The sequence below is a fragment of the Rhinopithecus roxellana genome, chromosome 6 (genome assembly GCF_007565055.1).
Source record: "Rhinopithecus roxellana isolate Shanxi Qingling chromosome 6, ASM756505v1, whole genome shotgun sequence".
NCBI classification, from domain to species: Eukaryota; Metazoa; Chordata; class Mammalia; order Primates; family Cercopithecidae; genus Rhinopithecus; species Rhinopithecus roxellana.
This window is the reverse complement of record NC_044554.1, coordinates 12,737,481-12,762,316: the sequence shown is the minus strand read 5'-3', so window position 1 is coordinate 12,762,316 and position 24,836 is coordinate 12,737,481. Positions and strand designations below refer to the sequence as shown.

The 24,836-nt window shown below is 38.5% G+C and overlaps 1 protein-coding gene across 1 annotated transcript in view; it reads right to left on the bottom strand.

Moving 5' to 3' along the window:
- NAMPT (nicotinamide phosphoribosyltransferase) overlaps positions 1 to 20,657 on the bottom strand; it is a 38,685-nt gene extending 18,028 nt beyond the window's left edge. The window contains exons 1-6 of the mRNA XM_010380669.2: positions 20,295 to 20,657; positions 12,531 to 12,687; positions 10,441 to 10,544; positions 8,043 to 8,171; positions 2,492 to 2,650; positions 1,616 to 1,752 (exon numbers count right to left, since the gene is read on the bottom strand). Coding sequence (XP_010378971.1) covers positions 1,616 to 1,752; positions 2,492 to 2,650; positions 8,043 to 8,171; positions 10,441 to 10,544; positions 12,531 to 12,687; positions 20,295 to 20,351 — 743 coding nt within the window. The 5' untranslated portion in view covers positions 20,352 to 20,657. The remainder of the gene's footprint in view (positions 1 to 1,615; positions 1,753 to 2,491; positions 2,651 to 8,042; positions 8,172 to 10,440; positions 10,545 to 12,530; positions 12,688 to 20,294) is intronic.
- Between the last annotated feature and the right edge of the window lie 4,179 nt (positions 20,658 to 24,836).

The following is a 24,836-nucleotide window of genomic DNA, read 5'->3' as shown; positions in this document are numbered from 1 at the left end:
TAAGGCCTTACTAACACAATGCTCATAAACGTCAGCTGAATCTATTTTCTACTGAGTCCCAACTCAAATCACCAACTAAATCACTAACTTTGAGCAATTTTATCTCCCAAGCCATCGCTCATGTTTACCTATTTCTTTCCATTTATTTAGTACCTTAGTCTGGGCTTCATCACCTTAAGACTGTTGGAATAGCTTCCTATAAAGACTACCTTCTGGTTTTTCCTTTTTTCAATCCATAGGATAGATTCCTGCTATAAAAAAGTCCCAAAGATATTTATCTCATAACATCACGTCTTTGCTCAAATATCAGTGTCTGCTTCCATTTGAAAATGCCTAATTTAGAATAACCTAGCACGACATGCACATAGTTAACATTCCATGCCAAAATATGAGGGCCCTTTCTAACCTGAACCTGTCTTCTCGGTCTCCCCTATGCTCCCTACAAAATCTGTGTTTCAGCCCTTATTCTCTAAACACATTCACTCTCTTCTTATTCTTGCCCTTTCACCACAATGCTTGACACAAGATAAGCATGCAATAAATATTTACTCAGAGAATGAGTAAGTGCCCAATGTTGGCTATTAAATTTTACCAATCCTTCAAGAAGTGAAGATTTTGCATATTTCTATAAAAGCTTTCTTCATCCTGCTAGTGAAATATAATCCTTCCTTTCCTATAGGAATATGATTCTTCGTCTCCCTGCCTTGCAACACTACAGCATTTTAATTGTACCTTCTTCCAAGGAGTTAACCAACTGAGCAGACTATTACTAGTGTATTATTTTCATCCTGAGGATAGGGTCAGTTTTTAAAAAATATCCTTCTATCCCTTGTTGCATCCAGTAGACTGCCTTGCATGAACACCAGCCAACTAATACGCCTCAAATAGTAGTACCAATAAAGCTTAGCCTGATTCTAAACTCACTGTTGGTTTTAGCACTCTGCAATTTTAAGTATTAGCAGAACTTAAATACTCCCTAATGATTATAGTAAATAATTTTGTTATAAAAACCAGTGATAAGGTTTGACAAACATTTTAAAAACCTGATTTACTTTTAATAAAGTTAGCTGTAGGACCAGAGCAGCTGCAGTTTAGATTATAATTTCTTTCTTGGGTAACTGGAGATGGTTTAGTGAGAGCAGACAAGGAAGCGTAAAAAGAATCTAAACACCCTTCCTTTCCTCAATAGGTCCTGCTTTCTCATCTACAACTGAAGATACTGTACAGATGACAATTTCTAGGGCAAATATAGATAAGGTCATGTAGGAGGACATGGAAAAAGCAAAAAGTGGCTGGTACTTACAGTGAGTGCTTCTAAATTTAACGAATAAAATCTATCTACATATAACAATACAGTCATTGAAAAAAATTCCTTAAAACTTCTATGGCAATATAAGTGTTGGAAAAAAGCTCTTATACTGCTTCTTCTAGGATGGATAAAATTTCTCTACCTCTCTAAGACTGTTTACACTTCTGTATAAATACTGAGTTTGGGTTGCTCAAGTTCATGAAGATTTATTGTAGGTACCTGGCTCTGCAGTTAAGTAAAATGTCACTGAGTTACACATACAAGAGTGAAAACATTAGTAGTTTTAGAAAACAAACAATTTTTTACCTGTGTTCTGCTGCTGGAACAGAATAGCCTGGAACAGGATCTTTCGTTCCATAATATTTTTTAATTAGAGCAATTCCTGCTACTGTATCTGTTCCTTTGAAGTTAACCAAATGAGCAGATGCTCCTATGCCAGCAGTCTGGAGAATCAATCATAAACCAAAATCCAAAAAAGAAAAAGAAAAACCCACATTAATAATAAGACCAGGATGCAGTCAACCACATTTAAGGTATATAGCATAGCTCCCATGAGAGTCGTCTTTATTCTTAGGAAAGTATTTATCAGAGGATAACAGTTCCTAATGACAAAGATTCAGTTTTTCCTAAATATTTAAAAAATCAACTATTATCTCCTCAAAGAGACCTAGTTAACAGTGTCCCACCCCCACTTTTCATCACTCTCTCTTCCCTCACCCTGCCTTGAGCTTCTTTATGGCATTATTTCACATCTGATATATTTATTATGTCTGTTTCTGTCTATCCATCTGTCCATCCATCTAATATATAAATCTCCTCAAAGAGACCTAGTTAACAGTGTCCCACCCCCACTTTTCATCACTCTCTCTTCCCTCACCCTGCCTTGAGCTTCTTTATGGCATTATTTCACATCTGATATATTTATTATGTCTGTTTCTGTCTATCCATCTGTCCATCCATCTAATATATAAAGGACAGGGACATCTGTTGACGGACATATCCCATGTACCCTGAACATAGTAGTAGGTACTAAATACAGTATCTGTTGGTTGCACCTTTGGAATTTCAAAATGTGGCCTACTTAGAACCAAGATCAATCTCAGTAACATCCCCAAAAGTTTATAGTGGTACTCTAACCAACAATCCACACTACATTAAATGAGGTTGGTTTCAGTTACTTACCTCTTGGGAAGAGACTCCTCTGTAGCCAAAATCATGTAACTTGTATTCCAGACCATCTAAGTTACCAGAAGTTTCTAACAAATATTTGGCCAATATTTTCTTCTGCTCTCTAGAATTTGTGGCCACTGTGATTGGATACCAGGACTGAACAAGAATAGTCTGTAGTAACAAAATTAACCACAAATATTAAGACATAAAATATTGCATTCTTTCTGAGGAAAATCCTAGCTTTTTTTTTTTTTTTGGAGGTATGTCCTGAACTTCCATACTATTAACTAGACACACAACTGCACAGTAGGATGCCTGCTGTGTGCATTCCAGATATAGTACATAGCTCAGCTCTCAAATCAGCAACAAAGAAGATAAGCACACCAGGCCCACATAGCAGAGAACTTCACATTACCAAGTTTCTATACAAAGCTCCAAAGAAGCAAATAATATTTTGAAAGACTGTGATAAAAGGAAAAATTTTTTAAAAGTTTCAGTTCTGTCATGGATCAACAGTTTATAAAGTACACTGAAACTTGGATGTTGAGGCAATGTCAAATTGCCCCAAGTTTCTAAATGCTTACTCTTCATTTCTGTACTTAATGCGGACTTGGATCAAACAGGGCATGGACCAGCATTGGTCCGTGGACTGCATTTTGATTAGTATTAGTCTAAAGAAGTTGTTCATTTACTCCTCGAGGTAGTCTCAGATCTAATTTTTCCCTTGGATTCAATATGACAACTAAATCATATACTTGAGGCACTTTAGCTTACTACTGGAAAATTCTGTTTACTGAGTTATGCTTTATGTGCTTAGCTTTTATAAGTATTTGATAAAATACTTATGTAAGTTACAGGAAACACTTCTGCATATGTTGTATAATCAAGGTCACTGTCTACTTTGTAATTCAGTGACTATTAAGTTCCCAAATGAGAAAAATGAAAGAATTGCTGGGTTCCTACTTTCCGATAAGAACAGTTTCTTGATTTCCCCTTTTTTCTTGGTTGTCAGGAAGCTCCACAGAAAAGTCTGTCTAATAGCAGCAACCATAATAATTATCATGGGTTAGAAATTCACTTCTTCATTCTAAGATCATAATTTTCCATTTTCATTTTATAAACCAGATAGTATGTCATTAGAAGCAGCTTCAAATCTGTTTGAAAAAGAGCTGCTAAGATGTCTGTGCTGAACCAAAAAGATATTTATTAATTAAATTTTACAAAGCAAGTTTTTACTGAATACCAGCTAAGTGATACATAAATAAAACAAAAAGAGGCCAGGCGCGGTGGCTCAAGCACTTTGGGAGGCCGAGACGGGCGGATCACGAGGTCAGGAGATCGAGACCATCCTGGCTAACACGGTGAAACCCCGTCTCTACTAAAAATACAAAAAACTAGCTGGGCGAGGTGGCGGGCGCTTGTAGTCCCAGCTACTCGGGAGGCTGAGGCAGGAGAATGGCATAAACCCGGGAGGCGGAGCTTGCAGGTGAGCTGAGATCCGGCCACTGCACTCCAGCCCTGGTGACAGAGCAAGACTCCGTCTCAAAAAAAAAAAAAAACAAAAAGATTAACCTTGAACTTGCCAATCTAGTCACCTTTTTAAAAAACCCTGTAGCATTAGACTCCTGCGACTGATTAAATAATGGCCTTTGCAGCTCTTCTCATCAAGAGATGGAATCTACTTTCTTATCTCTTGATTCTGTGCTGCCCTTATGATTGGCTTTTGACGAACAGAATGTGGAGAAAGTCATGTGTGACTCCCAAGTCCCAGTTTCAAGATGTTTTGCAGCTTCTACTCTCATTCTCTTAGAACCCCAAGACTACCATGCTCTGAAGAAGCCTCTTATGGAGTGAGACCTGGTAGTCCCAGCTATCTGAGCTGAGGCCCCAGACACGGGAATGAGGCCATTAGACTGTCCAGCCCTGGCTGAACCCTTAGCTAAATGCACACGCGTAAGTCTAAGCAAGACCAACAGACGACCATCCAGTCAACCACAGAATCAGGAGAAATAACAGTTGTTTTAAGCCATTAAGTTTTGGGGTAGTTTGTTACACAATAGAAAATTGGTATAATTCTTAAACTCTATAACCAATCACCTCCAACATCTGACCATTCTGCTTCTGAAACTACTCTTTCAATTCCACTGCCAAGGCCCATGATTATCCTACCTTTAATCTTTAGCCTCTCTAATTATTCCTCATATTGCCACTGGTTATCATTCTAAAACAAGTTTTTTGTTTTTTTTTCTTCAGGTTGCATCTTTCCTTAAAAGTCTTTAACAGTCATCTACTGTCCATGGGGCGGGGGTGGAGTTGATTCATACAGAATTTGAGAATCTTCCAGAATCTTGCCTTGTTTACCATCTAAAGGTTTATCTCCTACATTTTTCACTTTTATGCTGCAGTCCCCATAGGACTATTTGTCATTCTAAGAACACTGTGCCTTCTCCTTATTAAAAGCTTATTTTCCATTTCATGATTCCTTTAGACAGAATTACCTATTTTCTGCTGCCAACTTGCACTAATTCTTAATGATATTAGTGGTTAGTTCAGAATGAATCGTCACCTCTCCCTCAAAGGCCCTTTAAGTGAGACATCTTACTCTAACTTCTGTGCCCAGCATTTTTTTGGGTACACAGCTGGTACTTAATCAATATTTACTTGTTGAATTTAAGTCAATCAGCTCTTACATTTAATTCAACTCAAATACTGATATTATCTAGGAGTATGAGAAAGATATAAAACATAATGTGAAAAACTCTAGTTGAGTTATAAAGGTAGAAGATTGACCTTACCCCTCGAAAAATGCCAGGGAAGGAGAGAAATAACTATGAGACACAGTGATCCTTCACATCACCGTTTCCTTTCCATAGTCCAACAAAATCAGCTTAAATTATACTCTTAATAAAATCACTCCCCTTTTAAAAAGATCACTGTAGGTGTAAGCAAGGGAAAAAAAGGCAAGTTAGTTTGGGTTAATCCAAGGTCTAATAAAGTAGGCCTTGTTGGAAACTTCCAAAATAGCAATTTGCCCACACAAATCAAAATTATTAGTTGAAACTAAGACTAAAGGAAGTAAACCTGTAAATTTCCTTCCAGAAGTGTTTATTACAATGCTACCATGCAGGATGCAGGATAAAGGCTTTAAAGAATGAGAAATGGGATGGTACAGCAGAAAGGACACTGCACCTACTCTATTCACCAGTCCATCTCTCAGGACTCAATTTCCCCATCTGTGAAATGACATTTGGTCAGTATAATCGTTTTTAAAATCAACTTTCCTTTTCTTAATAGTAGAAAGGTCTTGTTTTGCTTTTTGGTGGAAGAAACGGATAAGTTTAGCTCACTATGCTGGTTCCTCAGACCCCTTGTAAGCCTGAGACACCTCTGCAGAACTCCTAGATGCTCTTAAAATTGTTATGAAATGTGAGAGGACTAAGGTTTCTTCTGGCACCAATATTGAAATAAAGCAACTCAATTTCAGTATTTTAGAATTCTGTGTGCTAACAGGTGAATAACAATCAATAGTTATTAATAACTGAAAATACAGTGGGAAAGAAAACTGAAAGAAATACTATTTAGTCCTTTTACTGAAAATGTTTTAAATCAAGATTTTCAAATTTGTAAATAACAAGTTTGTTGGGGATAGGAACAGATTTCAAATACAAGGTGGTAAACTTAAGGTTGGGGATTGATAAGAGTAGGATGAATTTCCTCTGTCCCCACAAGAGATGCAAAATATGAAGAAGTCTATTCTGGAGATCTGATATGCAGAATAAACACATTTAAAAAAATAGGATCTGTCAGAAACTACAATAAGGGATAGACAGTATCAGACTGTAAGTTTTTATGCTTCAGCTATAAATGCCTATTTAGGATGGAAATAACTTAATATATATTAGTATAAAAAAGGTAAACTCAATATAAATTGTTTCAGGTTATAAGCAAATAAAAGCAAGGGTCTATGTACTTCTAAAAAAACAGTATCAAACAGTCCTATATTAGATTTATGTTTAATAACTTTTAAAAATATTTATATATTTGGTAAACTGCTTTAAAATAATTGATTTTTTTTTTTTTTTTTTTTTACTTTATGGTTTCCTAGTCGGATACACCAAAAATAAGTTTTTTATTAAAAATTTATTTAAATGTTTTAAAAATTTTATTTTAAAAAATTTACTTTTAAGGCCAAAGAAAACTGCACAAGGAAGCAAGGTGAAATGATATCTAATTCTCTACTTCCATAAATATCTGCTTTAGGAAAGTTTAATTAGACATAAGGAAGAGTACTTACTGACTAAATCCCCAGTCAGACAACTAAAAAGAACAATATGAAAAAGGTTAATCCATAGATGACAAATGTTCTAAGTTAGGTTTACCTGGTTGGGATCTTTGGCATTTAAGGTAAAAGGCTAGCCTAGATGACATGAACAACTCTCCTACTCTTGTGTTTTTGTAATACCATCCCCTCAAAATCAAATATTTGCCAGTACAAACACTATTTACAGCTGTACAGAAACCAGTAAGATACATTCTCTTTTACAGTTCACAGTTAATAGTTTTAGTATATGGTATAGACTATTTAAAACCTTTATTTAACTGTACCTATTTTTTTTAGTCTATTATTAGTTAATGGCCCATCAAAAGTCTATTAATTTTCTGTCAACTTAGCAAAATGTGTTTCAAACATATTCTTGGACCTCTTATATTTCAATGTTTTTTCAATTTTTTAAGTGAGCCTCAAATGTACTATTTTACAATATAATAGCAAATAGCAAATTACTTTAACCAATAAACTAATTAGTCAGTTCTAAGAACTAAGTAAATGCCACCAGATAGTAAGGTGTTATTTCTATAGTTACTTTCCAGGGTATATTTCCTCTCACAGATTAAATCTATTATTAAACTGTTCAGAAGTTAAGTAGAGTATTATCAAAACTCTGACCATGTGAAAACATATGACTACTTAGGTATACATACAAGAAAAACAAAAAAAGGCTTGCAGTATAAACCCAAAGCCCAAAATGTACCCTTCCTGAGAAATTAAACAATATGAATAGCAACTCTTGATTATATTTAGATGAGAAACTGAAAAGTAACAGATGGTAGATCCCAGGACCTAAACTGATTAGAGAAAAATGAAGAAAGTAGTTACTAAAAGTTGGAACAAACTTCCTTTAGTCTAACTTGAACATTTATCATTCATTGAATGTTGTAAGTTACTAGAAATGTTGTTATAAGTTTGCTCTAAGATAATACACATTTAAAATGGCAATGAATTAGATGAAAGGATAAGTTTTAAGCCAACTAAGTTTTGAAAACAATCACTCTCAATAATTTGATTTAAACAAAATCTCAGAACATTCTATTCTACTAGAAGAAACCTTAAAGATTAGTCTGTCATTTTACAGATGAGGAAATTGAAGCCTGGAAAGGTTAAGTAAATTATAGGAGATTATATATATAGCTTTATTAGTAACAAATTCTAAACTGTAATCTCAGTTCAATGGTCTTTATTCAATTAATGTTAAATAAGAATTAAAAAAACAAAAAAGCAATTTACCTCAATCCAATTTGTAAGCCAGTAACACTCTGGATCTGTGTTTTCCACTGTAAAGAGAACATTTCCTCTGGGAATGACAGAGCCCTCAGGAACAGCTTTTACTTCTATTGGAAGATGCCCATCATATTTCTGGCAGGAGAAAATGATAAATTTATTTATTCAACAGATGACACTCAATTACCTGCTGTTTTACTAAAGGTTCTTTACATTTTATAGAATCTAAATTTACTGTCATTGAAATTGCAATTGTAGATGTTACCGTAATCTAGTCAGAATGTCCTTAACCTTCTAAAAACTAGTTAAAATTATTAACATAGGTACTGATATTAATTTTTTAAGTTTAATGATGCCATGTGTTTCTGCTAAGAACATTTATCACTATAAGTGGCAGAAAATTCCAAACTGATCAAAACAAACTGTTGCTTTTTCCCTGCTCTTTCAGAAAACGAAAAAGGATGAGTTTATTCCAACATATTCTAAAAGTATTCCAAGAACACTATCTTTATTTTACATTCATCATTTTCACAAAATAAAGGCTGCAGACTGAAAGATAAAGGACGACTATTAAAGAACAAAAGAAAACAAAACAAGAGAGGAGAGCTAGGGAAATCCCTGCAGAAGAAACAAAATAGGTTCCCTCTTTATTCTGGTGGTGGATATGAAACTATGAGACAGACCAAACGCAGAATCTTGGCAATTAACACTCAAGTCTGACTTAACTGACTTCCCCTTAATGCAATAACTGCCTCCAAAATTAAAAATTAGGCTGAAGATTATTTGTTATGTGACACTGTACCTCCCTTTTAAAGCTAAAAGCTATGCCTAACTATTCACTAGGAAGGCAAGCTGCTTCAGAAATCCTGATAATTTATTTATGTGATTTGGGACAAGGTAATTAAATAAAAGAAAAATCTGTTTAAAAGAAGCACTGGAGGCACGTGTATAGCAAAAAGAACATTGCCCTACAGGTCCTAGTTTGGACTCAAAAGCACTGGGGAGACCTTGGGCAAGTCACTTGCCATCTCTAGGTCTCAGATTCTGTTTGTAAAATGGGTTAGACCAGATTATCTCTACAGAACTTTTAGTTCCCCAAGATTTTCTGATCATATAATCAAACGACTTACTGCCCTGGCCACTGGACAGTATAGTAATAAGCACAGCACGTAAACTTATTACTGTACTTATGCTTACAACAAACCTCACAGAAGAGAAATGGAGCAAGTGCAGGTGATAGCTCACAGATTCTACTGACCTTATTTAAGATTCGGGAAAAGTGCAGCGCAGAATGCTTACCTGACTTTTTCAAGACCCATAAGTACCAAATAGTATAGCTCAGTATTGTCATATAGGCATGAAAGTTAAAGTATTTCTAATTATTCCGTGTTTGACAGTCTGTTCAATGTAAGAAACTTTCGTTTGTGAGACTTAAAGTAACACTCAACATCAAGATACACCAATAGATTCCATTCCCAACTGATCACTGTAATAAAAGGAAACCACCACGGGATATTCAGCTCTTATATTACCATGTCTTTGAGTGCCTTGATATCTAAGCAATGAATTCAAACATACTAGATATAAATATAATACAGTCAAGACTACTAAAAATCAACTTTGTGGATCAGCACCAAGCCATTCTCACTATTCAGTGAGAAACTTCCCAGAACTGTGTGTAGTGATAGACTCACAGCATCTATTTTCAGTCAAGAAAACAGACCTACATTTTGAAATTGCCAAATAACCATGCCCTTTCCTACCTATAGTGTATTTTCAAGAATGAATTCTTTCTCAAAAATGTTATTTAAGTTATAATTCATTTTTATTAATTAGACTTGCTGTAGATTCTATATGCTAATGATGTAACATGGGGGATGTGGGGAGAGGGATAACATGTCAACCTTAACTTTTCAAAAGGATGATGTCTAAAATAGTCATTATATTCAGATCACAAACAAAAAAAGAACTGTAATGATACTCTAATCTCCTATGCAAATTCTGGCTGGGGATAGTGGCTCACACCTGTAATCCCAGCACTTTGGGAGGCCAAGGTGGGCAGATTACTTGAAGTCAGGAGTTCGAGACCAGCCTGGCCAACATGGTAAAACCCCATCTCTATTAAAATACAAAAATTAGCCGGGCGTGGTGGTGTGTGCCTGTAGTCCCAGCTACTCAGGAGGCTACGGCAGGAGAATAGCTTGAACCTAGGAAGCAGAGGTTGCAGTGAGCCAAGATTGTGCCACGCTGCACTCCAGCCTGGGTGACAGAGTGAGACTTTGTCTCAAAACAAAACAAAAACAAATTCTTTTTTTTTTTTTTTTTACAAAAACAAATTCTTTTGCAAGAAGTTTTGAACTAAAAGAAAAACCAAAACAGACCAAAACATGAAACCATCTTTTACCTCAAGAATGTAGTTCCATCCCTTTTCATTAAAGACATCATCTTGGAAATGTTCTTTGTAGACCTCTTTGGCTTCTTGGATTTTCTCTTTGGTTACTACTTTACCTAAAAGAATATACATGTCCTGTTTACATTTCTAAAGGTGCATTCTGTGAGTTGCTGAACTGTCATAGAATTAATAACTTTGGCTATTTCACCCATTCTATGGATTAAAAATATAACTAAGAGGTTAAATGACTCACTCAGAGTCAATAGCAGAGTCAGAAAAGGAGTTTGTACTTCTAATCACTCAAAGTATAAATGTTAATTTATTGTAAAAGCAGATGTGTAATAGAAAAAACTATTACTTGCATTAGCTTTTAAAAATTATATTAATTTTTTCTCTCGATTAATTTTGTTACTTTTCAACTCTGAGATGACTCAAAAGCTTCTTACATCCAAATGAACCTCCTCACTTCGTTCATAAAGAATGTGACACCTTCAGGGTTGATAAGCCAGTAATTTCCACAATTACTAAAGGTCTGCCCCCACAAACAACACACTTTTAATTAACTTTTCTTATCTGTAAATGAGGATAAAAGTCGAGTACCCACTTATATGATGGTTGCGAGAACAAAATGAGTTAAGACATATGAACCACTTACAATAATGCTGGCCTAGAATAGGTAATCAATACATTTTAGTTATAATTAATAATGAATAATATTTTACAAAGTTCTTAAGTTGTATGGCTAAATTAAAGTGTGCTATCAGTCTCTGGTAACTTAATACAAGATAACTAGTAAATTCATTTAAAACATCTTGGGGCCAGGCGTGGTGGTTCATGTCTGTAATCCCAGCATTTTGGGAGGCCAAGGCAGGCAGATCACTTGAGAGCTCAAAAGTTTGAGACAAGCCTGGCCCACATGGCGAAACCCTGTCTCTACAAAAAATACAAAAAGTAGCCAGGCATGGTGGTGTAAGCCTGTGGTCCCAGTTACTTGAGAGGCTGAGCAGGGAGGATCGCTGGAGCCTGGGAGATGGAGGCTGTAGACAGCCAAGACTGCGCCACCGCACTCCAGCCTGGGTGACTGAGTGAGACCCTGTCTAAAAAAAACAAAACAAAAAAACTTTGGTATTAACTTTGGTATTCTTGCCGCTAATGATTACTTCTGATATCTAGCTAGGTTTTCAGTAGTATAAGACTATCTGAACTGCCTAACCTTAAAAGAGTCAAGATTACAGAAAAGAGTTATTTGCCTAAAATTCAGCTTACTCTGTATTCAATTCTGAAATTATGTTTAATTCAAAAGGTTAAAGATAAACTTTTCCAACATGTATAATGCGTTTGGGAACTGTTTTCCCCCTAGAAACACCATTACAAAAATGGATTAGAAATGGCCTTTCAAATAAGAAAGCACAGAAATTGTTTGGGGGATTTTTGTTTTAATATGCATTTGCAACTAAGTCCAGAGACACAGGTAGTTTTTAAAAATAGGTCTTTAAAAAAAACTGGGTAATATAAAAACATTCTAATTATGATTGCTACCATAATTCAAAAGGAGTTTCCAGTTCAGTAACAAATCCTCTACTTTGAATTAATGACTAAAGTATAAGAAACCAGATTAGCCTCCAAAAATTACTGACTTTTCTAAACTAATTTCAAAACTTTTATTTCGGCTAGGCGCCGTGGCTCACGCCTGTAATCACAGCACTTTGGGAGGTGGAGGCGGGTGGATCACCTGAGGTCGGGAGATCAAGACCAGCCTAACCAACATGGAGAAACCCCATCTCTACTAAAAATACAAAAGTAGCTGGGTGTGGTGGGGCATGCCTGTAATCCCAGCTACTCGGGAGGCTGAGGCAGGAGAATTGCTTGAATCCAGGAGGCAGAGGTTGCAGTGAGCTGAGACTGTGCCACTGCACTCCAGCCTGGGCAACAAGGGCAAAACTCAGTTTCCAAAAAAACAAAAAACCTTTTATTTCAGAAAACTTTTCTCATACTTAGAACATCAAACACAAACACACCAAATTATAAGATTTAATGCATCCAAATTAACAGATTTGTTAGAGTAATAAGCAGTGTTTAAAATATACTAGGAAAAGTAGTACCTTTTAAGTACTTATTAAGAATGTACTGCAACCCATAAAATACTGTTTCCTCGTATTTCACCTTCCTTAATTTGGAGTTTTCTGTCTTCTTTTCACGGCATTCAAAGTAGGAATAAACTTTGCTTGTGTTGGGTGGATATTGTTTATAGTGAGTAACCTATGTAAAGAAAAACACTTCTGTTAGAAAACACTGATGAGCAGACTATAAATCACAACAGAAAAGGCTTGAAGTTACTCCAAAACCAGAGAAACTATACTTCTTGTTTGCTATTAACCAGTTTCTTTTCCTGGCTATACCAAACAAAAAACAAGTATCTTACTAAGATATTTTCATAGTTCAGTATCTTAAAACCACAGGAGAGCATTAAATTTTACATACAAGCACATTAAACCTACTACAAGACCTCTAGGTTGGAAAAGTATTTCATTTGGTTTTGGGGAATAGTCCCTTCATCCAGGCGAAGAGAGAGAGAAGCAGCTGCCTAAAGGGCCAAACAATGAACTGAAAGACAGCAGAATTTGGTACTATTAATATCTCAATGCTGAAATGTTCCAAAAGTCAATGACTTATCATGACTACCTCACTTGTACATAGTGACACTATGAAAACCTGGATGACAGCAACAGCAGCGGCAGCAAAGGAAAAAAAATCCTGTTTTGTAATCTCTTTTTCTCAAATCACCCACCTAATTGGAAAATAAATTCTTATACAATGAAACATCAAATCCTTATCAGTTTAAAATATGAAGAGGTCTTCCTTAAGCACAAAATTCTTTTCCACGAACTTGGGTAAGAGCCACTATGTAAAAAATTTATCTGCTTTTGTTTTAAGAAAAAGCAAAAAGTGAGTGTTCATTATACTTTGAATTTATTTCCATGTTTTAACCATATTAAAACATTTTACCAATAAAAAATAAAGTGGAAGAATAATGTGTATTTTCCCAGTTTCAAGACTAGGAATAATAGTGCCTTAAGGTACAGGGTGAATCATGGCAATGGTGGAATAAATCTTTGCAGACCATTTTTCATGAGTGATCACTGTGAACATAAACCATTTTTCCTGTTTAGCTTTGATCTCAAGTTTAGGAAAGTCAATGCTGTCTTTGGGTGCACAGCCTCAATCTCAGTAAAAGTTGGCTCTATCCTCAAGAATCTTCATAGCTTAGTACAAGAATCCTAAGATGAATATACTCCCATTGATGTTTCTGAATGAATGTGCTGTTTCCTTGCGAATGGTAGCACACTTGCAACTCTACAAAAATAGCCCCTAATGCAGCACACAAGACAACCTTGGAGGTAAATCTTTATAGTAACAGGTGATCTGAGAGTTTAAGACAAGCAGGAGACCTGGAGCTTTCTGTTTTCCTCAGGTACAACAGATAGCGATATACTTAAAGGTATAGGGAAGTCTCATCAAAACCTAGAAGTATATGTCAGGGCTTATTAAGGTTAGAATCCAGGGGCTGATCCCACTTTAATAAAATTTAAGAAGTAGCTAAGCAAGATAGCTAATACAGAATCTACAGCAATGAAATTAATGTCAATTCACTAAAATGCAAAAACAAATATTTACGAATGACTCTGTAGTAATAAATAGGACCACTACTTCAACTACTTATGAAACTGAAGAAAAAGACACCTCTACCTAAAAACACACCCAACATGTTATCTAAAAATTAAAATATCCAGTTTACAATGTAAATAACTCCAACTTCTTTAGTGGGACTACTTTAAGTAGTGAGGTAGAAGAAAAGCACACATGATGAAGTAAAACTTGAAAAAAGGTGTGGATCTTATAGCACAAGTTTCTAAGTCTGATTCATAGTTTTATTTCTCAATAGTTTGACCTTTACTGTTCAGATACTTAATGGTGCATTCTATATCAGATTTAAAATTACTAGAAGGCAAGTTATTTTCTTTTTCTGAGAAGACGAAGAGTCAAATCTAAATGGAAATGTCTCTAAGCTATTTAACTCCATATCTCGGTCTAAAAGTATACTAAAAATTTTCCTTTATACAAATACAGCTCCAATTCTGGACAATAATTAAATATTTACAATTTTAAAGCTTCCGCTATGTTCTCTAATTATAGTACTTTACAACCTACCTTTACTTAGAATGCTTTCTCTGAAAACAAATATTCAAAATACAAAACTGTCTAAACTGCTTCATTAGAAACAAAGTATGAACTCTAAAAATCTTTGGAGAACCTTAAGAGTATTGTTTTAGAATACAGCCAACAAATCTGTTATCTAGGCAAACTTGCAGATAATTAGCCAAGAAACACCATTTATTAACCATCTACTAACACCCAACAAGTTTACAAAAGAATACAGAGCATGTTTAGGTCTACTTATAGAGGCATATGTACATGTTGTTTAATGGGAAAGTTTTTAAAGCAGAGCTTTTTAAGAAAATATTTCTAACAATATACTCAAAAGGATTTATAATGATTCTAGTTTTGCTAGTTTACTGTCCTCTTCATTGCACTTTCTCCTACACAGGCCATTTTGAATCTTCACCAGAACATGGAATAATATAGCATAAATTCAAATCAACTGTTATTTTATAAATACTTCATTCACAAATACATACTCTGTACCTACTTCAGACACTGAGGATGAGAAAGAAAATAGACTGACATGGTCTCTATTTTCACAGGACTAATAAGTGCTGAAGAAGGAAGAAAAAAATACATAAACTAAGTAATTTCAGATCAAGATAGATACTATGAAAATGTAAGAGAATGATGGGCTAGAGGGGACCAAGAAGACTTCTTTGAGAAGGTGACATATGAGCAAGACCTAAATGACAAGGGTACAGGAAATGCTTTGGCATAAGGGACAGAACAGAAGGCAGGCCAGTGTGGTAGGTACTTAAAAGTATGGTGGCGGGGTGGGGACAGTAAGTACCCAATAAGGTCAGAGTTAGGCAGAAAAGAGATCATGTAAGGCTTACAGGCTACCCCAAGGAGCCTGGATTTTATGCCAAGTGCAATGGCAAGCCATTATGCTTTAAGCTGGGGTGAATATGACATGATTCACCTTTTAAAAGGATCAGCCTGGTGGTGGGGTGGATAAGAATGGATTAGAGGGTGACTAAAGAGTGCAGGAGTTAGGGGCTATTAGGTTAGACAGGAGAATTCGCCCAGTGTTTTTGGAGGTAAAGGGGAACTAGGCTGGTAAATTGGATGTGGAAGATAATGAGGGGGAAGAATTAATACCTCCTACATTTTTGGTTTGAGCAATTGCATTAATAATAGTGCCATTTATGGAGATGGAGAAGGCTGTCAAATGGTAGGGAAATGAAGTGCTGAATTTTAAATGTTAAGTAATACCAACAAAAAGTTTCATAGTATTCTAAAGTAAACACAAAAAGAAAGCTCTTAAATCATGTTAACTTTTTAGCACTGACTTGACTTCTATTACTAAAGAAAATGGTTCTGCTATAAATACAAAATTATTCAGTAGATGTAAACAAAACAAAATACCTAATAAGATCCCAGCAAACCTTACCAGTGAAAATGCTTCCTAAACTGGCATGGCCCTCCTGCTGCTAAAAGACCACCTGAACATCAATACATATGTGGTAAAGAACTGGCCGGGCACGGTGGCTCATGCCTGTAATCCCAGCACTTTGGGAGGCCAAGACAGGTGGATCACGAGGTCGGGAGATCGAGACCATCCTGGCTAACACGGTGAAACCCCATCTCTACTAAAAATACAAAAACTAGCCAGGTGTGGTGGCACGTGCTTGTAGTCCCAGCTACTCAGGAGGCTGAGGCAGGAGAATTGCTTGAACCCGGGAGGTGGAGGTTGTAGTCAGCTGAGATTGCACCACTGCACTCCAGCCTGGGCAACAGAGTGAGACTCCATCTCAAAAAAAAAAAAAAAAAAAAAAAAAGAACAGGCACACACAGAAAAATGTAGTTATTTTAACATAACTCTCTAGTTGTGTGATTAATTTACTTCATGAAAGGATAAACTTCTAAAAATTATTACATACTAAATAACAGTAACTGGTATTATTTTAATGTCTAGAACAAAAAGGGTCTAGCCCTAAGTCAAATAATAGACAGCTTTTTCCATTAAGGAGTGCTGGCTAACCAAGTGTATCAAAAAATTGTATTCCCAAGGCTAAATATCCTTGTTCCAAGTATGACAGTTTAAAAAAAAAAAAGTATGAAATATGACACATATATTTTAGTTGAACAGAATCCTTTTGGGAGAAGAAAGCCTAGTTTTCTCTAGATGCTTCTCTAGATGTTCCATAGGGCTGATTTGATGTCTTAGGGTTGATTTGAAGATCTTTCCTCCCACAATGGGATCACATGATCAAATGCAAATACTACTACCTTACTTTTTCAGTTATACTTTTAACTGCCAAAAAAATGACAAGCCAATATTTAAAAAATGAGCTGTATATGTAAGATCACATGGGATAACATACCCAAGGTCACAGGGCAAGTTATGTTAGGTATATAATATCTAAGGGCAATCAGAAGAGGATACACTGCCCAACACTGGCTAAGACTTACTGCTGCTTCAAAGCCAATGTGCTACAAACAGCAAAAACTGCAACCGAGTCTTCTTTTCAGTATTATTTAAGATTTCTTAAGCCCTGGAAATCTGTTGCCCCCAAAAATAATTCACTGCTATTTGGCTTTGAAGCAATACTCACTCATAAATATGACTTAAGGATTTTGGGTTACATTATTTTGGGGAAGGAGAGAAATTGCAAAACCACCTATAATCATATTGCCTCTTCCCTTAAAACCTCTTGCATTGAGTTTCTAATGACTTGTATCTCTTTTGCCACACCTTTAAACCAGATTTGATTACCTCACAATGAGAACACCGCTTAATTATTAATGACCTAAATTAATCTCCCTATGAAGTATATTCATGATTTATATATATTTTATTTATGTTGCTCAAGTTTTTCCTATAATTTATAACATAAAACAATGGAAAAATTGAAATAAATGGACAATGTCACATATATCTTTATGAAAGCATAGTCTCTGAAGTACAGGCTGCAACAGTACCCCACTCATGAGGCTCAGGTTGCCTCGGGAGCCACCGTGACAATACCGCTCAGAAGCAGTGAAGGACAAGCAACAAAAATTTGTTATTCGGCCGTTGGAGGAAGCAAAATTTTCTTTTTTTGAAAAAAAGGTGCCTTGAATTCCTAATCACCAAATATAAATCGCACATCTCTTTGAAACTTCTATGAAATCAACTTCCCTCCAATCCTGGATTTCAAAATACTACTTATTTTTGTCTTCTTTTATAACACCCAGTAGGTGACCAATATTTTTTAAATGAATGGTTAAAACTATGCTGAATTCTAGATAACCAGCTTACAGATGACCCTTTGAGAAGCAACCTACACAGGACAGCACATTTCATAACTAATGGGTAATGTGGTTTAAACTGTGTCCTCCTTATTTCTAACAAGAACCAGGATGAAAACAGAGGAACCACATTTGTCTGTGTCTTTAATTTCTTCCTATATACAATAAAGTACGAGGTTACAGAAGTGAATGTATATACTTCAAATGCTCCTTCGGTCCAAATTGTTCTGGACTCTCTTGACAGGATACAAGACAAAACAAAATTCCATTGTTGTGTGCTTGGCTACCATACCATCTACTTGCAAAATAACTTTTGTAGTGCTTAGGCAATCAATTATTCTTCCTTCAGTTTTAGAAGAAATCAACAATATTTCACTCTCTTCATCAACACATTTAAAACTACTAGAGCTCCCAACTTTGGCCAATAGTTTGTAAACACTGATAAGGATATGTAACATTCTCATGTAATTTCTAAGTAAGTTTCATTACTCCTAACCTCAAGATTATCATTTTTGTTCTTTTTGCTAGATAAAAAGACAAACATGTAAAACAGGTTATAAGGACCCCTAAAAACATAAGGGAAATGCAACTTAAGACTTAAATGTGACTGTGGAATACACAATCTATTTCAGCATACTGCGGTAAGCCACTGGTATAAAACGTATCAACTTGATTGAATCCTCTAGAGGTGATTTTTGGGGAAAAAAATGAAAAACCTAAGATGAAAATATTCTGAAGTTTCATATAATAAAGGAGATAAAACATACCAGCCTAACGTGAAAGTTTACTTCAAAAGTAAACTTTATTAAATAGGTGCAAATTCTAATAGTACAATTAAGTATGGCTCACTAGATTAGAAACCTTTAAGGTAATTCACTATTCTAACTAAAAGCACCCCAGAAAACTGATGTTAATTTTACATTCCTTATGTATAATGGTTAGAGGAACTGCAAACGAAAGGAAGTTGCACTCTTTGTTTTTAAAATTTAGACTAATTAACCTCCCTCCCTTTACATTTGGCTAACATGTAAAAAAAAAATCTGACAATTATTTTAGATTTAGTTAAGAAAAAAATTCTACAAAACTACGAATGAGGCTATTCTAAAATCACTATTTAAAATTTTGAAAACACTATGATTGAACCAAGACAACACAACAAGAGGTTTTAGGACCAAGTAAAGGACCATAGTTAGGGTATTATCACGTATACTTGACAATGTTATCAAGGATCATACTTGATAGTGTTCGGATTTTGCAATACTTTAAACTTGCATCTAAAAGACAACTTGTTGATGGATCTTGGCTCTATTTCAACAATCTAAATATATAAACAGCATTTTAAGCTGATTGGAAAGAAACAGACAAAATTTAAGTAAAATGGAATTCTCTAAAATACTTTCTCGGAATATCGAAGGAGGGCTAAAAACAAAGGGAAAAAAAAAGAATCAAAACAAAAACATGAGAGTACTATGTTTCACCACTGTATTCCAAAACCACTGTTGCTCAAGTAAAATTTACTTTACCTCTTCCCTTTACTACCGCGTGCTTCCTATCTACTGAATGTGGCAGCTACCCACGCAAAGTGTTCAAGGGGCATGTGAACGCAACGTTGTGCCATTCCCTCTCCACAAGTTGTCTAGGGTTAAAACTACAGTTCCTTTAAATCCTCGTGTTTCACTTTCCTTTTCACAGAAATCCTAGTGACCCTAAAGCAGTTAAGAGAAGTGACTCTAAAGCAGTTAAGAGAAGATCGGCCTCTACACCCAGGGATAAGGAGCACGAGCAATCACTAGGTGCGAAGGAGTTTGAAACCGAGCCCGGCGGAGTGGGATAGGGGAATCCAGCACCGCTACTGGGGCCAGGCGAGCGTCCGTCGCGCCGGAGCAGCAGACAGAGGACCGCAGCTGCTCCGGCGCCCGTGCCAGGACTTCTCCCACCTCGCCCCCTGGAAGACTTACCTGCCCAGCCAGGGGCGAGGGCGCCGGGCCGGCTCGGCGGGGAAAGCCCCGCTCACTCTCCACTGCGGGTCCCCGGGGCCGTTACCTAACTGGTCCCAGCTCCAGGCCAAGAGGCCGCGCTTCAGGGGAGGGCGTGCACTCGCCGGCGACGCCCAAGCCCGGAGCACCGGAGCTCGGGAGTCCGCTGGGGCCCGCCTCAGCCCCCCGCCGCGCCCCCGCCGCCGCGCGTCCCCAGGCCCCGCCTCCACCGCCCAGCCCTGCATCCTCCTCCAGCCACCTCCTGCCCACTGCAGCGCCTCCTCACCTGCCCCAGCCGCCGCCGCCCGCGCCTCACCCGGGCCTCCCCGCGCCGCGACCCTAGCCCCAGTCCCAGCCGCCCCCGCCCCCGAGCCGCGCGCTCGCCTCCAGCGCGCCCCGCTCCTCGTCACCTGCCCCCGCCCCGAGCTTTACCTTGTAGGAGTCGGTGGCCAGGAGGATGTTGAACTCGGCTTCTGCCGCAGCATTCATCTCGGGCCGGAGGGCAGGGGCCGCGCGCCGCGAACTCCCCGGCGCGGCTGCGAGGAAGGAGAAAAATGGGCTTCACCGCGCTCCGTTGCTTAAGTCACCGCTCGGTCGGAGGAGGAGGGGGAGAGGAGGGGGAAACGGAGAGAGGGGAGGGGTCAGTGGAGGGCGGGCCCGGGAGCCGTGACGCGGCGCGGGTGACGGCGGCAGCTGCTCGCGTGCTCACAGTCTGGGAGCTCTGGAGGCCTCGCCACCTCGGTTCCCCCGCCCTCACCCCATCACCCTCGCGGGGCCGAGAAAGGGCGGGGCGCGGCCGCGCGTGCGCAGTGCGCAGGGGGCGGGGCGGGGAGGAGGACGTGAGGCACGCGCTCTTCCTCCGAGACGCCAGCCCCGGGAAGCTGGAGGTAGCGGGGCCGACCCGGCGCGTGACCCGGGCGCTCGCCTGAGTTCGAGTTCCCGGCCCGGGCGCGGGAGGGCGGGGCCTGGAGGGGGCGTTCCCAGCCTCGGCCCTCCCAGAGGAGCCGGTTCGCCCGCCCCTCCTGGGACCTTCGGTCTTACCCAGTCCTGGCAGGTTTTCTGAGTCCTCCTGAAGTCACACCACCCGGCTGGAGAGCCAGGAGCCTCCTACTCCCCATCTCCCCGTCCACCACGCGCAGTTACTCACCTTTGTCTCCAGCCTGGATTAAGGATCCAGCCTTTCGCCTCCATCCCTCTTGTCCCTCCTGATCCTCCTGACCCTGTCTTTAAGATCCTAGGAGCTGCGGTGAGGAGTGAGGCTGAGGGGCCCCTTTCATCTGACGCAGCGACTCCGCTTTCCTCCGGCGGCTCTGTCTATGGCTGAGCTCTTTGATCCTTTGAGGGATGGTTTGACTTTCCCCGAGCAAAGAGCCTGCGTTGAATAGCGGGGATGGAATTCAGTCCTCACAGACAATGAGGGGACAAGACCTAATTGAACCGAGTATTGCCGGGAAGGAAAAGGCAACCGGCCAAGCCTTTGACAGGGTGCGAAACTGACTTTTATCATCGTTATAGTCTTTAAATCCTGGAAAACGAGTTGGCAACCCCCAAATAAAGAAGTGTAATGACGTCGGATGACTTCACCCAAATACAGACCATTCCAAGAAAGACTTGCGCAGTTCTCATGCATGGTTGCGTTTTTGCATAAAACGAAGATTCCCTTTGTCCGCATGTTTAATAGCTTAAAAATAAAATGAGGTTTTTATCGGATACAAGTAGCCAGGAAAAAGTGATACAGTGAAAACGATTACAGGATCTTTGTAGACTTGTCTTTCAAGTTATTAGAAGTCTCATTCTATCTGGGGGCAGTGATGGTGATTGTGGTAGTGGAACTTGTGAATTGAAATTCATCTCGGAACGGGAGGCACCGCTGAGGCTTCTAATAAAGACACTTCAGTCTACACTGTGTCTTGAAGTCAGTATCTATTTTTGACAATCACGTCCATCTACACGTAGATACAATGCAGGGCAAAGATCATGGAAGTGGAAGGTATCCCCAGGCACTCACCAATGTAGTAAATACGAATACACTTAGAATTATTTTCAGCAACGAGGTTTGAAACAAGAGGGCTTATTTATTTATTGGTTGATCTTCCCTGTGTTTTACTGGGGAAAATTATTTGTACACGCATTTAAACAAATTATTATTTTGAGACAGAGTCTCGCTCTCTCGCTCAGGCTGGAGTGCAGTGGCGCGATCTCAGCTCACTGCAAGCTCTGCCTCCCGGGTTCACACCATGCTCCTGCTTCAGCTTCCCGAGTAGCTAGGTTTACAGGCGCCCGCCACCACACCCGATCAATGTTTTGTATTTTTGGTAGAGATGGGATTTCACCCTGTTAGCCAGGATGGTCTTGATTTCCTGACCTCATGATCCTCCTGCCTCAGCCTCCCAAAGTGCTGAGATTACAGATTTGAGCCACCGCGCCCAGCCTAAACAAATTATTTTTTAATATATGATTTTGGGAGGTCTTTTTATATTACTTGAAGGAGTACAATTCAAAGAAGGAAAAAGATCATTTTCGTCCTTAATTTGGTGTTTCTTCCTTCATTTAAAATTTATATAACCTACTTTACTTATAGTACAAATTCTTATTTGTTTAGCTTCCTGGAATTCATGTATCTATAAATGACCACTGTTCTATGCTGCTTTATAGAGAAAAGAAAGTAGGATTTTTGATTATAATGTGGGCTTTGTTTATAGTAGTATTTTTTTCAAGATGCAAAATTTGATCTTGCAATCTTTGAGTTGAATTTGCAGTTTTAAAATAAAAAGGTCTTGGCTGGGCACGGTGGCTCACGCCTGTAATCCCAGCACTTTGGGAGGCGGAGGCGGGTGGATCACGAGGTCAGGAGATTGAGACCATCCTGGCTAACATGGTGAAACCCAGTATCTACTAAAAATACAAAAAATCAGCTGGGTGTGGTGGTGGGCGCCTGTAGTCCCAGCTACTCGGGAGGCTGAGGCCAGAGAATGGCGTGAACTCGGGAGGTGCAGCTTTAAGTGAGCCAAGATCGCACGACTGCATTCCAGCCTGGGGTGACAGAGTGAGACTCTGTCTCAAAAAATACTACTACTACTACTACTACTAATAAAATATCTTATATCTGTGGAAATAAAAAATATTATTGTATTGACATTGCTTGTTAAATTAAGGAGTGAGGCCTGCACACGTATTAGTAATATGATTCCTCACAGTAGTCTACAGAGGAAAAAAATGACAATGAAGTCATGTTACCAATAGGACAATCATCATTTGCCTGAGATAGAAATAGGCACATTCTCTATGTAACTACATGCTTAAGCTGGACCAATTCAGAATTAATTGGGGTTTAGAACTATGAAATTATCACTGAAAACAGAGCCAAGATTTCATTTTGAAATGGCCTCTCCTGAAAGACAATTTAACAGCTAGCATTTAAGATTGGATGTGGTGGCTCACGCCTGTAATCCCAGCACTTTGGGAGACTGAGACAGGCCAATTGCTTGAGCCCAGGATTTCGAGACCAGCCTGGGCAACATAGTGAAAACCCGTCTCCACAAAAAATACAAAAATTAGCTGGGCGTGGTGGCGTGTGCCTTTAGTCTCAGCTTCTCTGAAAGGAGGCTGAGGTGGGAGGATTGCCCGAGCCCGGGGAGGTTGTAGCATGTAAAGGACCTGAGAAACTGTTTTTCATAGGTCACAACAACACGACTCTCAAAACAACATGCACTCTCCTAACCAGCAATGCTGAGTCGATCACCTATCTGATGTGAAACTGTCTTCAAATCTCACACAGGACGTCTATCGGAATCTATGTTTGCTGCATGGCAAGTCTCGATTTTCCCGTCTCTATTAGTTTTGTTTTTGTTTTCCGTTAAATTCAAGTATACATTTTTCTAATTCCAACCAAATTCAATGGGAAATAAAGAAAAGCAAAAATGAAAGGTTTAAATTCACCTTTAAAAGTAAGGTAAATGTGCACATTATGATGCTACATGTGGGGATTCAGATGTCATCATGACTTACAAATTTTGCTAATGGCCACTTATGTAAGATTCGCTAGCCCAAATCAGTGACTGAGAGAATAAGACCGTTTGAAGTATATAGACATGTCAAGAGCTTTGAAATCAGTGTTTTCTTAAATGAGGTCTGCTTATCACTGATGTACATAAAATACCTATCAGTGGTACTAAGATACATGTTTTTGTCTTTAATAATTATGTATTTATCTTAAATGAGTTTTGTTTTGTTTGCTTTTTGAGATGGAGTCTCACTTTATCACCCAAGCTGGAGTGCTGTGGCATGATCTCGGCTCACAGCAACCTCTACTTTCCAGGTTCAAGCAATTCTTGTGCCTCAGCCTCTTGAGTAGCTGGGACTACAGGCACGCACCACTATGCTTGGCTAACTTTTATACTTTTAGTAGAGAAGGGGTTTCAGCATGTTGACCAGGCTGGTCTTGAACTCTGGACCTCAAGTGGTCCGCTCACCTTGGCCTCCCAAAACGCTGGGATTACAGGCATGAGCCACTGCCTCTAGCCTCTAATGAGAATTTAAACATGTAACTAGCACATAAAACCTGATTTTTTGTGGGAGGGGTATTATTACTTAGGATGAAGCTGAAGGAGGTGGGCACTCAGACTGGTGAACTTTACTATTTCTTTTCCTTACACTTCCCTAGCCTATATGCTGTTTTCACATCCTCCATATAAGACTGGTTTTCTTGAGGAAGCTGAACATGAAAGGCTATATATTGTCTGATTCCATTTTTCTGAAGTTCTGGAAAGGGCAAAGGTATAATGAAAGAGAGCAGATCAGTGGTTGTCTGAGACTGGGATTATGAGAAGCAGAATGACTGCAAAGAGGTCTGAGGAAATTTTTGGGGTGATGAGAATGATATATGTGGTTATACAACTGTATGCATTTGTCAAAAGTCATTGAATTCTGAGCTTAAAATTGGTGAATAGCATATACATTAGATCTTAATAAAAC